The 13836-nt window shown below is 38.7% G+C and overlaps 1 protein-coding gene across 6 annotated transcripts in view; it reads left to right on the forward strand.

Annotated features, from left to right (window-relative positions):
- The window catches only part of ACACA (acetyl-CoA carboxylase alpha), a 342596-nt gene that overhangs the window by 204551 nt on the left and 124209 nt on the right, over positions 1–13836 (forward strand). For all 6 annotated transcript variants that reach the window (XM_030923246.1, XM_030923247.1, XM_030923245.1 and 3 more), the window contains 3 exons: positions 9950–9973; positions 12627–12770; positions 13553–13649. In XM_030923246.1, coding sequence (XP_030779106.1) covers positions 9950–9973; positions 12627–12770; positions 13553–13649 — 265 coding nt within the window. The remainder of the gene's footprint in view (positions 1–9949; positions 9974–12626; positions 12771–13552; positions 13650–13836) is intronic.

The following is a 13836-nucleotide window of genomic DNA, read 5'->3' on the forward strand; positions in this document are numbered from 1 at the left end:
TGATTTGTAGTCCGGCTGCAAGGCCGCTTCTGATTTCCTTCCCTCCTCATCACTCTCCTTGTCTTTCTTAATTGTTCTCCCTGTACTACTTTTTTTTATTTGAGGATATGTCCAGTTTGGTGAGGGAATGTTGGCTGAAAAATGAGAGGAATTCTTCTTGACTGCTTTGTTAAGAAATCTTATTCACCTTTCTATGTCAAGAGTGTGAATCTTGGTTAGTTCAATGTGGTTACAAAACTTGTACGCCTGTCCCTCCCAACATCTGGACATGCCTGTGGATAAAGATCAGACTTGAACATAACAGTAATCCTGTAATCTCCCTGAAGTCTTCCTTGGTTGTCAGTGTAATTCTAAACCTGCTGGATTATTATTGTTATTGTCATCATTATTATTGGTGTAACTGTGAAGGTGGAGATACTTGCAAAATAAAAAGGAAAAATAAAATCATCTTTGTGAAAACCAGAAAAATGTTAAAATTGCTTTAATTTTTTTTTTTGTATCTAAATTCTTTTGTTTAGGATCAAATGGTCAGGTTTGATCATAAAATGATATATTCAGTTTCAGAGTATAGCTTGTTCAGTTATTGCAGATTTACTACTTGAATTTAGTTTTATAAGATTATATACATAATATATATAATTATATATAATATATAATATAATATATATGAATATATGTATTTTTCCCCCAAATGTTTTTGTTATAATTTGGATTTATAGCCTTATTGTGACACCAGCTGGTGTACTGCAATTGAATTCTGACACTAGCCATCTGAAGTTAGATCACATGCCACAGGCTAAGTAAGGACTCAGTCCACCACCAAATTGTCCCTACTTCAGATGGGGCCATAAATGGGGTGCGCTAGCTACTTGCACTTCTGACCAACTGGCTACAAATTTGAGGGTCCCCTCAGTTTTCTCAGTTTGATAATTCCCTCAGAACAACTCACAGAGTTCAAGCACTACAGTTTTATTGTCAGGATCAGCAAAAAGCACAAGACGCTTAGGGTGAAGTGTGGGACAGTCTCAAACACGGAGCTTCCCTGTTCATTCCCTGTGGAATCAGAGTGTATCAACTCTCTCAGCACATCCATGTGTTCACCAACCAAGAAGCTCCATTGACCTTCAGTGTCCAGAGTATTTTAAAATCAGGGCTTCATTACGTAGGCACGCTTGATTAAATCGTAGCCTACATGATTAAACTCAATCTCCCCTCCCAGAGGTCCGGCTGGCTGAAAGCCCTCAACCCTCTAATCATCTAGTTGGTCTTTCTAGTGACCAGCTCCCCTCCTGAGTCATCTCATCTCTTAGCATAAACTCAGGTGTGATCCAAAGGGCTTATAAATAACAATGACACTCCTGTTACTTGGGAAATTATAAGGATTTAGTCTCTCTTCCAGGAACCAGAGACAATGGCCAAAGTCTTTATTATACAATAGATCTGCTCATCTTAAACAGAAATCTAAGCTGTTTTAGATTTAGCTAGTTTTGAGCCAAGTACTTTCTAACTCCAGTACTTTTTTTTTTTTCTGTTATTGTTTTGATCAAGCAGGCAAAAAGCATATTGTTTCTCATTCTACAGAAAGAAGTTACAGAGGGCTACCAGTACATGTTCTACTCCCAGTCCTATAAGGCTCAATTATGTCCACTAACCTCTAGATTAATGATTCTCAGAATTATCTGAGGGGTAATTTGAAAATACACATATTGGGGTCCTGACTTTCAAGACCCTATTCATTTTGGATTAGAGTCCCAGTGACCACTTTGAAAAGCTCCTCTGAACTCTGATGAACATCTATAATTGACAGTCACTACTTCTAAACTAGTACTGTCAAATAGAAATATAATATAAGCCACATTATTTAAAAGTTTCTATTGGCCACATTTAAAAGAGTAAAAAGAAACAGATAAAATTAATTCAAATAGCATCTTATTTAACCTATTATATACAAAATGCCATTTCAATATGTAATAACAATTGTTAATATTTTTTCTTTTATTCATACTGTATCTTTGAAATTTAGCATGTATTCTATACTTACAGCATGTCTCAATATAAACTAGCCATATTTCAAGTACTACCCTAGCTGCATGTGGCTAGTGGCTGCTATATTAGACAGTTCAACTTAGACCAAAAATGAATTAGGGCAGTTACACTGAGCCCTCTTTTTTTTTTTTTTGTTACTGGTAGTGCCCTTGGAGAGAAGAAAAATTGTTATTCTTTTGTTGCTTATTCTTAGTAGTTACAGGAATTATCCACACTTGATATTATGAATGTTACACAATATTTTATGCATGCTTTAAAAATCAGTGAGAATAAAGAAAAGGTATATGAATCATACATAGTTTACTTATCAATGCAAAACAGAATTTTATATTTTTCCCAATTGAGGTTAACAAGCCAATTTTTTTTTTTTTTTTCTCCCATGGAGATGGGGTCTTGCCATGTTACCAGGCTGGTCTCAAAATAATTCTCCTGCTTCAGCCTCTCAAGTAGCTGGGACTACAGGCATGTGCTGCCATACCTAGTGCAGACCAAAAATTCTTGGGGGAGAAAACAGGTTTTTTTTTTTTCTTTTTTTTTTTTTTTGAGACGGGGTCTCAGCTCTGTCGCTCTGTCGCCCAGGCTGGAGTGCAGTGGCACGATCTGGGCTCACTGCAAGCTCTGCCTTCCGGGTTCAAGCGATTCTCCTGCCTCAGCCTCCCAAGTAGCTGGGACTACAGGCGCCCGCCACCACATCTGGCAAATTTTTTGTATTTTTAATAGAGATGGGTTTTCACCGTGTTAGCCAGGATGGTCTTGATCTCCTGACCTTGTGATCCTCCTGCCTCGGCCTCCCAAAGTGCTGGGATTACAGGCATGAGCCACTACGCCTGGCCGTGTTTTTTTTTTTTAAGTGGAGTCTCGTTCTGTTGCCCAGGCTGGAGTGTAATGGCACGATCTTGGCTCACTGCAACCTTCGTATCCTGGGTTCGAGTGATTCTCCTGCCTCAGTCTCCTGAATAGCTGGGATTACACATGTGTGCCACCATACAGGCTAATTTTTATATTTTTAGTAGAGACAAAGTTCTGGGATTACAGGCATGAGCCACGGTATTTTGGTTAACCAATTTTTTGTGTTTCCTTGCATTTGGTCTTCACATTCCTAGCTGGGTGTTTTTGAAGTAGACAAAATTTGTCCAGCACATCATTGGAAGTGTCTTAGTAAGCTGTAATATCAAAGCAAGACTGCAATCTCATTGTGTATGGAATCCCATTCCTGCAGCTTTTTTTTTTTTTTTTTTTTTTTGAGATGGAGTTTCGCTCTTGTTGCTCAGGCTGGAGTGCAGTGGCGCAATCCTGGCTCACCACAACCTCTGCCTTCTGAGTTCAAGCGATTCTTCTGCCTCAGCCTCCCGATTACTTGGGATTACAGCATGTGCCACCACACCCGGCTAATTTTGTATTTTTAGTAGAGACAGGGTTTCTCCGTGTTGGTCAGGCTGGTCTCCAACTCCTGACCTCAGGTGATCTACCTGCCTCGGCCTCCCAAAGTGGTGGAATTACAGGTGTAAGCCACTGCACCCGGCCTTGTTTGTTTCTTAACTCCTCTTACTATAATTCCCAGTCATGCAGTTTGTTTTTGACTGTGATTTAGCTTCCATAGGTTGGGGTGAAACATGGCACTCTGTCTGCAAACTGGCAGCAGAGTTTTTTTTTTTTTTTTTTCAGGAAAATCCCTTGGTTACTGTTGGGATTAAAGACCTGTGTCTTATTAGGACCTATTTTGATTTTTGGAGAAGTAGGCAAAATATATTACAAATGACTAGGGGAGCCTCTAAAAAGGGAGAAGACAGCCGTTTTTAGCACACTTGAACAGTTGCTGTGTAGTAACATAATTGGTACATTTTTATTTTTGTTTTAATTCATCATAGGACTTTGCATTGTTTGACATGTGGTTACTCTTTTTTGGTATAATTTGACTATTTTTTTCTAGCAATCCATAATTTTTTAAAAAAGCAGATGACTGCATAGTTTATTCCTAATCTGTGTGACTTCCTGTTTCATCCTTCTTGCTAGGTGTGCGTCAGTCGAGGTATATCGTCTCCTTTTTGATCTTCTACCCAATACTTCTAAATTTTTTTCTGGGGACTGTAGTTCCAACCTATTTGGCATCTGTAGGTCTTATTCACCAGAGGATCCAGTTATTAGAGCTTCACTCAGGGAAGCTCCTGGTCTGTATTTACCCTTTACTTCTAAAATTTCCTTCACTTGAAGAACAGCTAAAGAGATTTTTCTGATTTAAGCATAGTTAGAAATACACACACACACACACACACACACACACACGTATATGTAACATGTGTATGTTGTATGTGTTTCCTTTTTTACCTTAGCATTTAAAGGCTATGTGATTCTTATTGAGGGGAGGGGTTTTGTGTTTTTTTTTTTTTTTTAATATGTCATTGTTTTAACTGACTTGTGTTCTTGAAGGAGAAGTGACTATCCCAAGTTGTTTTCGTGGTGCAGGAATATTTAGGGCAACTGGTCTATACTAAGGGAGGATTTTGTTTTTATGCAGACTTCTAGAAACTAATTCTCTCATTGAAGCTTCTGTGAGCCCAGCCCTTTAGTGAGTTTTACATGAATTAACCCTGGAGTTCAAACTATATCATTCAATGTTCCTTTTTGTCCTTCTTCCCCAGTGAGTCGTAAGGTTTAGAGCCCAAGTTTTGTATATGTCTGTCTTTTTTCCTATTCAGAAACTTAAGTATCACTCACTGGTGCTGGAGATGGGAAAGCTTGTTACACTGAAGCATCATCCTGAATGTCTGTATTTTGCACAATTCATTAAATCATTTGACCTTCAGGATTTCGCTAAGCTTTGGGCATATTAAGTGCCTCAGAATAATCTGGAAACAAATTCTTCAGTCAACCAGTATTTGATCTTTTAAAATATAGCTATATTTATATAAACATATGTAAAGTATATTATCCCATAAATTGTGCCTATGCATATGCCTCTATATAATATAATATGACATTCTGGGAGTACACCATTTAAAACTCCAAATGATTTTTATAATTAATATACACTAGTGAACATGACTAATCTTTTTAACCTTTAATATGTGATTCAAATAAGAAGCATCATATTTGATGCAGGAGATGGAAGTATACTTTGTTGTACGTTTCTGTATGTATATAATGGGTGAGGACCTATTGGTGTTTATTTCCACCTGTTTCGTAGATGGAAATCCATGCTTAAGTTGGGTTCCGTTTCACCTTCTCTGCTATTTGCTACTTGTGAATTTGGTGTTCTGTGTTATAATGTTTTAATTCAAATACTTCCCTTTTCTCATGTCTTACATCCAGAAGAAGTCGGCTGTGTTTTCCCCTGATAGCATGTGTTTTGGTCATGGCTGAATTTAGGCTGCTTGGCATCCATCCTCAATGTTCAGCTGTCAGTGGGTGGCCTCTGGACTTTCTTTTTATTCGTAAGGAAGGTTAGAAATCAGGAACCTTCCGTATGACTAATTGGTAGCCAACTGCCATTCTCAAGAATTCTGATAATCTCACACTCAGAGATTAGACCTTTCTTTGGATAGTATTGAGATACTCAGAAGTCATCCAGCTTGCAGCATTTTTTCAGCAGCAGTGGGAGCACTTGTAGTTAGCAAGCCAGAATGAGCTATAAATACATGAAATCTTACAATGCTTGCTTCCTTCATTCAGGCTAGTCTGCTGATAAGATGCAAGTATCTGGCAGAAGAGAAGATTCTCAGCAGGTTTAAGTGCTTACCAAAGTGCTTTCCTGTATCCATGGCTCAGCTTCTAGTCTCCACTGTGTTATTTTGGCACTCTAGACTTGTAATATTGGAGAGTCGAGTTTAAAACTCTCAATATATCATTAGGGTAGCCCAAGGTCCCTTCTTGTCAAGGAACACTAGCTGAGTCCAGGGGGAAGGAAAAGCAGAATCCAGGACACCTGTAAATCCCTGTAGTTTTGTGCTGTGGGTTCGTAGCTAATTATACAGCAGGCAACAGTAATATGCTGTAGCTCTGTTGGTGTACTTGTTTCAGAAAGAGCAAAATCTTCCAGCAGAGCAAAGAAGGGGCTTTGGAGGGGCTGCAAATAAATGAAGCAACGATCATTTTATTGTAACCTAAAGCTCTGCAGTAGAATCCGGGCATCTGAACTGCAAGGAGGTGGTGGGGGAGATGCCAGTAGAAAGACATGGTTCAGATGTGTTTTACAGCTCTTGATTTGGATTTTCCTGCAGAAATATAGTCATACAAAGAGACCACCACTGGTCACAGCCAGTCAAATTGCTCTTTCTCTTATGGTACTGCTGTTAGTGGCTGCTAGTAGGTTATTCAGCCGACCTCTTCTGATTCTGCTTTGCTGCCTGATTTCAAAAGAGTTGCCCTATACTGGCTTTCAGTCACAGCTTGATGTAACTACTGCTTGTTTGCATGCATCCCCATCATTTTCATATAGGCTCTTTTTTCTTCTTCTTCAAGTTAGGAAGCAAAAGAATCAGGAGCATTTTTATGTGATAAAAGATTTATGTAGGGCCAGCTAGAATCAAGCCAAATGAAATTCAGCTGGAAGGGGTGGTAAAAAGGCTCACAGAACTTGTGGCTGCCAGAGAAGTCAGTGTTCCTTAAATTAAAGAGGGTTCAGCTAGCAGGCGGCAACTCGACTTTGCATTCATATTGAATCAAGCTCTCCAGCCATTCTGGGCAGGCAGAGCAATAAAATCAGAGGTGACTTAGTGCCAGGAACCTCAGAATTCGCAGAATTTCTCTTGTCTTTCTCTAAAATCTATGTTGATGTGGAATGCTAACTTGGAGAGCGGAGATGAGAAAATGCCAGGTCTAGATTGTGGTTTATGACACCATATTGAACAATGTCGTTGGAAAGCATCCTCTTTGGTTTTTTGGTTATCATATCTGTAAAATGGAGCTAATCTACTAGAAAGAAAGTAGTTCTAATATTTATCAAATGTTGTAAATGAAGATTCATTATAATAAGTGTTTTGAATAGCCCAAACAGCAGATGATAAGAAGTGAATTTATATCCCATTTATGTATTTGAAAATACACTTGATTGCCTTTGAGCAATTTTACTTTTTTTTTTTTTTTGAGACAGTGTCTTACTTTGTCACCCAGGCTGGAGTGCAATGGCATGATCTTGGCTAACTTCAACCTCTGCCTCCTGGCTCAAGCAATCCTCCCACCTCAGCCTTCTGAATAGCTGGGATTACAGGCATACTGTGTGCCACCACACCTGGCTAACTTTTGTATTTGTGTGTGTGTGTGTAGAGATGGATTTTGGAGATGTTGTCCAGGCTGGTCTTAAACTCCTGGGCTCAAGTGATCCACCCACCTCAGTCTCCCAAAGTGCTGGGATTACAGGAATGAGCCACTGCGCCCAGCCTAATTTAACTATTTTTGCATGATGAGTATGCAGTGGAATGTGGCAAATTGTATTTTCAGCTACATAAATGGAATATTTGACTCCTGTACAATTTCCTCCCTTAGTTGTGTGTGTGGTTTTTTGTTTGTTTGTTTTTTTGTTTTTTGGTACAGAGTGTTAATCTAGCTTTCTGGTGTATCATAGTGGTGTGCGATATGCCACATTTGTCATATTCTTAAATTGACCATATAGCCCTTGTATAGAATGAAAAATATGTAGTGGCCAGATTTGGTGGCTCACACCTATAATCCTAGCACTTTGGGAGGCTGAGGTAGGAGGATCACTTGAGCTCAGGAGTTCAAGACTAGCCTGGGCAACATGGTGGGACCTTGTCTCTATTTCTTAAAAAAAGAAAACATGTAAATGATCATTATGGACATGACTAAGTATTTACCTGTTAATAGACAGTTTATCTTTCCTTCCTTCCTTGCTTATCTCCCTTACATCCCCGCAGATTCTTATTCTACCAAAGTGGAGAAGCTGGCTCTAAACCTACTTACATGATTGATTTGGGACCATTCCTTTAAAAATTAGAGATGTTGGGAGTTTTTGCTTTTTACCCCATACTGTGTAGATTTGGTGCATAATTCTTATAACAAAGCAGCAGGGGGCTCTCTGTAGGAGCTTGAGAGTTGCTGATGGAGAAAGCCTGGCTTTTTGTTGTTCTTTTCAATTCAGGTCTTTTTCTACTGAAAACGTGGCCCTCATCCTGTGAAGACTCCCAAAGGGATTAGCATGTAGCTACAGAAGCAGTTAGATTATTTTATTAGATTAGGAAATTTGTTAACAGTTGAGAAAGATTATACTGATTTCTAAACTCTAGAAACCTGGATGAATGGAACTTGAGGTTTCTTTGGTTGTAAAGTTCTCTCTGAACTGAGGTTCATGGTAAGAAACTGTGCAGGTGGCCCCTTTCCTTAGCATCCTTTATATCTTAAAAGGAAGACTGTTCTCATTAGCATCTGCAGTTAGTTTTCTGTTCAGCTGTACCTCCCTCTGTTCTAGAACCTGTGCATATTTTTTCTGTATTGATGAGGCCCAAGTGCATTATAACTAAGGATCTCTTGTAAAAATAAAACCCATTCTCCTGAGTGAGAGGCTCAAGGAATCCAAACAGCAAAGGTTCAGGTTTCTGCACTCGGAGGCTGCTCTTGCTGCCTTATGAATTCACTCTGTGATACAGGTTTGATGTAAAGAGCATTTCTACTCACAAATCACATGAGGTATACAGTTTGTGTGCAGTGATATGTCACAGCTTTTTATTTATATGGCCTGCTCAGTCTATTCTGCTCCTTCCACTGCCATGGAAAGTGCATCATTTTCCTCCCTCTATCTTCCTTCCCACATATCATCAGCACCACCCACCATGTTCTGCCCATTAAGTCCTCTGTGTGCTAGAAAACCCCAACAGTGATTAAATGCTGATAAAAGAATGTTAGAAGGTTAAGATATCAACCGATCAGCCCCCTTGCAACGCCCCTAAATTGTAGGTGGTAAGTATAACTTTGCTCATTTAACATTGAAAATAAAGGTTTTTATTTGTTTATTTTTCAGTTGGAGAAATCTTTTAAAAAGAGTTACTGGCAAAGGCCAAAGAGAATGTGGGAGATGTGCCTTGTAGTTTCCTATTCTTATCATGCTCTTTCATGATTTTGGCACATTCTCTACAAGGAAATTCTAGGGTAGTCAAATTTAAATAAGGTTTTATTTATGAAAGGCCTAGAGTTTTTAAGCTAACAGCAGTTTTTAAAATCATTGTGACCCTAAACTCATTTAATTACAAAGTATTAATTAATTTTAACAACTTATACTACTCTGATCGTAGAATCATTTATCATTACTTTCCTGCATGATTTTCAGTTCTTTTAAGCTCCTAGAATACGGTACCCTTCCCCCTGCTCTCCTTCATGGGAGGAAGAGTATGGATAAAAAGACTTAGAACAGGTAGCTGGGAACCCAGATTCCTGGATACTTTTCTTTGGTGGAGAATTTGTAGGTCTGTCACATATCCTGGAAAAGCAATTGAGGTAGGAGGAGCTATGGAATCAACTTCTCTGGACCTCCTTATTACACCTTCAGTAATAGGAACAAGAAAGAAGAGTCTCTAAGAATCCCATGAAGAAGTATATTTCTTGTTGGAGCTTAAGTTAATATACCATATCATATAGCTTAAATTAATCTTCATTAGCCTGTGTTTTACCACTACTCTGCATTTTTTTTTTTTTTGGTAATAGAGCTATTTTAAAAATCCGTGGTAAATACATTTTGACCCTTTCCATCAACAGCTGCTGTAGTGGGGTAGGTTAGGAGCATGCCTCTTTGGAGGCATCCTGGGGGTTGAAGGGTAATGAGCACTTAATGATGTCTGCTGAATGCCAGAGCTGCCAAACTGGAGCTCCTCACGACTGGTCTGTCTCTGCTCTGACAATTCTTTTATGATGGCTTTCACTAACCTATCAGTAACTAACTGTGGTTGTTTAATTACAGAGGGAACATCCCTACGCTAAACAGGTACCGTATGTTTAGTTTCTTTTCCAATTAAAAGCACCTTTATGTAACTTATAATAGTGAAACCAGGAAAAAAATAACACTTGACATGATAATGTGTTGTCTGCTAGGGAGTCCTGAGCTCCCCTTTGGACATACTAAATTATTCTTTCTGTTTGGAAAACATGTCTTCAGCTTTTCTTCAGCTGTTCAAAAAGCACTACTTGAAAAGCCTCAGTATGGAGAAGCTCCCATCTAGCTGTATATGGTAGGGGGTCTGTCTGCCTTATGTTCAGCCTTGCTAGCACCATCTTCTTTTGCTAAGTTCTCTGTGCAGTTTGGGGCTTTCAGAGGAGAAACCCTTAAGGTTACTCCTATCCTGGCAAATTATTCACAATTTTTACAATTTTTAGTTTCTCTAATTTGCTTCTCCTTTTAGAGGAGTGCAGATCCAGAAATAGCTGATCTCATGTTTTATCAGTTTGTTAGTTAATTTTCTAAAGTGTTAAAGTGTTAGAATGATAGTCAGTTTTTATTTCAGACCTATAATAAGATTAACATTGGAAAAGTATATTTAAATTTTGATGTGTTTAGCCCTGTGTAGAGGTTTCTAGGCTAACATAACATAAGTGATATTTTAGTATTTTGGGTTTCTCCTGTCTCTTGAACCAAGCAAGGCAACACAATGCAAGTTTGAGAGGATAGCAATTCTGATTGGAATCGAATCCACAAAATGCAAAAGCAATAGTAAGTTGATGGCAAGGTCTTTGCAGATAATCAGCTACATGTGGAACTATAGATTTGCATTTATTTTGTCCCTCTCCCTTTAAAATATTAAGTAATCAAAACTAATCATAGCTTTTAGATCCCAATTTGGATGTGGAGAGGAAAGGGAATGCTTTTAATTGGTCTTGTAATCTTCCCTTGGTGAGTGGGCTTGGCTCATTCCTGCCTGCCCTTAGCCGCCCTGGTTCACAAGCATAGCAGTAAGGGGAAACTGAATAGTCGATATTTCCCATGGGGTTCAGTTGAGTGAAAAAGCTACTTAACCCCATGGTTGCCACAAACATAGCTTCTTCAGAGGGAGTTCCCTTTAAATGTGGTCTGGAACCCTTTTATCTTTCCTGTCTAATGCCAAGCAGGTAGAAAAGATACAATGCCTCACAAACTTGCTCTTTTAGTAAATATATCTGGTGATCCTAGAAAAGAGGAGGATGATAGCACTTCTGTGGTAATACAACTCTGAATCCCAGTTTCTAGTGAGCACCATGTATAAGACTTGCTTGATGTGTGTTTCATTTGTTTGTTTCATTCATGGTATCAATGGTTTCCTCTCCCACTTTGCCTTCTACTCCCGAGTACTGTCAAAAATGATGTACCTTTTCCATAGTCATCACTCACCAAAGGAATAAAAGCCTGGAGTGTCAGTCTCTATAGTCTGTGTGAGCAGCACTCCCATCCTATAAAGAATTCCATTGCCTTATAATTATGATTTGTGATAGGGTACAGTATGTACCCAGATATCAAGTCCACGTTGTCGTCTCTCTTCCCCCTGCAACACTGCAGGTGGTGTACTTCAAGGAGATATTTGGGGGCAGTTCTCCAAATTCAAGTGCCATTGCCTTGCCCTGAACTTGCTTCAGATCAGTATGCTGGTAACATGTCAGGCAAGTCTTGGAGGCATCCTTTAGCTTGGTCCTTCCTAATAGGCTGTCCTGATTGAGCATTCAGAAACACTTTACAGTATTATTTATCAGTACATACTATTAAGGTGCACAAGAAATATAGAGATTCATTGTTTTTAGATTGAACAAATCAGTTCAGTTCTCTTCAAGCATCTCTGTTTAGCAGCTGTTTGTCATGCTTACACATACTTTGAGACCCATGCTCTGCCCTTTTGTATCTTGCTGGAAATTATTAAGGGCTTTCAATGGAGATTTTTTTTGTTTTGATATAGAAGTGCTTAACTATGAAAAGAAAAACGTGCAATTTGGGGTTGAAAAATGTCTCTCTTTTCAAAAAGGGATAACTGTAACCCCTGTAACTATCCCTACCAACCCATTAAAGGAAAAAGTAAATTCCTCAGTAAATTTCCTTTTATAGACTGTGACCTGTTTCTGTACCCTAATGTTTTATATAATTATTTACTAAACCATTCCAGATGACTTAATTATAATTGTTGTTTTACATACATATATCTACCTATCTCTTTATATATCTGTGAATACTTACTCTATTACAGTTCCTAGAAAACAAAATGCCTTAAGCATTGCATAGTTATAACTCATTTGGCTTGCTTACTTCCTTTTAAAGGAGGGAATGCTTTAGGGAGGGGGAAGACGCAGGATGGTTTTTAACCCCTATGTGCTATTCATTCATTGGACATCTTACAATGTAATTGTATTAAAACTGCCTGGAAATTCCTAACAGTCCTTAGCTTTTTATTTGAAGAAATTTTGGAGTGATGAAAATATAGTTTATATGGGGAAATTCAAAAGAAAGGGTTAACATGAATCCAGCAAAACAACCTTATCCATAGTGGGTAAAAAAAACCAAATCTGCTCTGCAACCTGACCCTACTTCAGTGTTTTGTCCTAGTTCCTTTTCCCTACTGTTACTTTCCCAGTCCTTGCTCCTACCCTCCTTGTCTAATGAACGTGATTGAATTACCATTTAGAATGTCCTTCTCCTCCAACCTCAACCACTATGGCATGACCCATGTAGCTAGTGTCAGCGATGTGCTGTTGGACAACTCATTCACTCCACCTTGTCAGCGGATGGGCGGAATGGTCTCTTTTCGGACTTTTGAAGATTTTGTAAGGTAAGACATTGTGGAACTATGTCTATACAAGGGGAGCTATGGACATCTGTGTTTTGGGGTCTCAGCTTTCTGCAAAATGAATAAAGGTCTCCCAAATAGCCATGAGCCAGCTAAAAAGATGTAACCCTTGCTGTATATGCTCTCAGAGAGGTATATATCCTTGCATTTCTACCTCTCGTTCAGTTTCTACAAGCCTCTACTTGTAGTATGAGCCTGGTCAGAAAAAAAGAAACAAACGAAAACCATCTTTTCCTGAGGAGCTAACAGAAGAAGCTGTCTGCTCTGTGATGAGTGAAATGTCAGGAGAAATTAAACATAACACTAGAGTGAGCCCCACAAGAGACGATACATCTTTTGATTAAATGCATTCTGCATCTATCTCTTGATGTATACTGATGCATTACCCTAGGGGGAGGGGTAATTACATTGGTCTGTCACTACTCCAGTTCCAGGCACTTTCTGTTACTTTAAGAGTGATGATGACAGCAGTGCTCGTATCTTACATATGAGGAAAACAAAACAAAACAAAACAAAAAAGCTTTAGATCATTCTTTCTAAAAAAGAAAAAATATATATGGTTTATTAAAGTTTAAACAATCCATCCTCCTAATTTCTGCCACTTGGTGAAATTTTGCATGTCACCTCTAGCCACTGGTGATTCTATTCAGTTAACTATTGAGCCCAGGCTAAGATAGATTATTCTTTTAGACTCAGCTGGCAATGGTAGTGTTAGTTTCCTGCCACTTGGGTTTCATGGTGGGTGTTTCTCTTGTATTTTTTAGGATCTTTGATGAAGTGATGAGCTGCTTCTCTGACTCCCCACCCCAGAGTCCCACATTCCCTGAGGCAGGTCACACGTCTCTTTATGATGAAGATAAGGTATAATGTCCCTTTTGGGAGACTGCTTTGTTCCCTCAGACATGGGACTTGTACTGTATACTCTTTCTGACTTGGAACTATTACAGGAAAGAATTCATCCTTTTACCCCACTTTATAGTATTTAATTTTGTATGCGTCACCAAAGTATTTTCTGGAAACAGGTGGAATATAAATCCTAACTTTAAAA

This window comes from Rhinopithecus roxellana, chromosome 19, assembly GCF_007565055.1.
Source record: "Rhinopithecus roxellana isolate Shanxi Qingling chromosome 19, ASM756505v1, whole genome shotgun sequence".
NCBI classification, from domain to species: Eukaryota; Metazoa; Chordata; class Mammalia; order Primates; family Cercopithecidae; genus Rhinopithecus; species Rhinopithecus roxellana.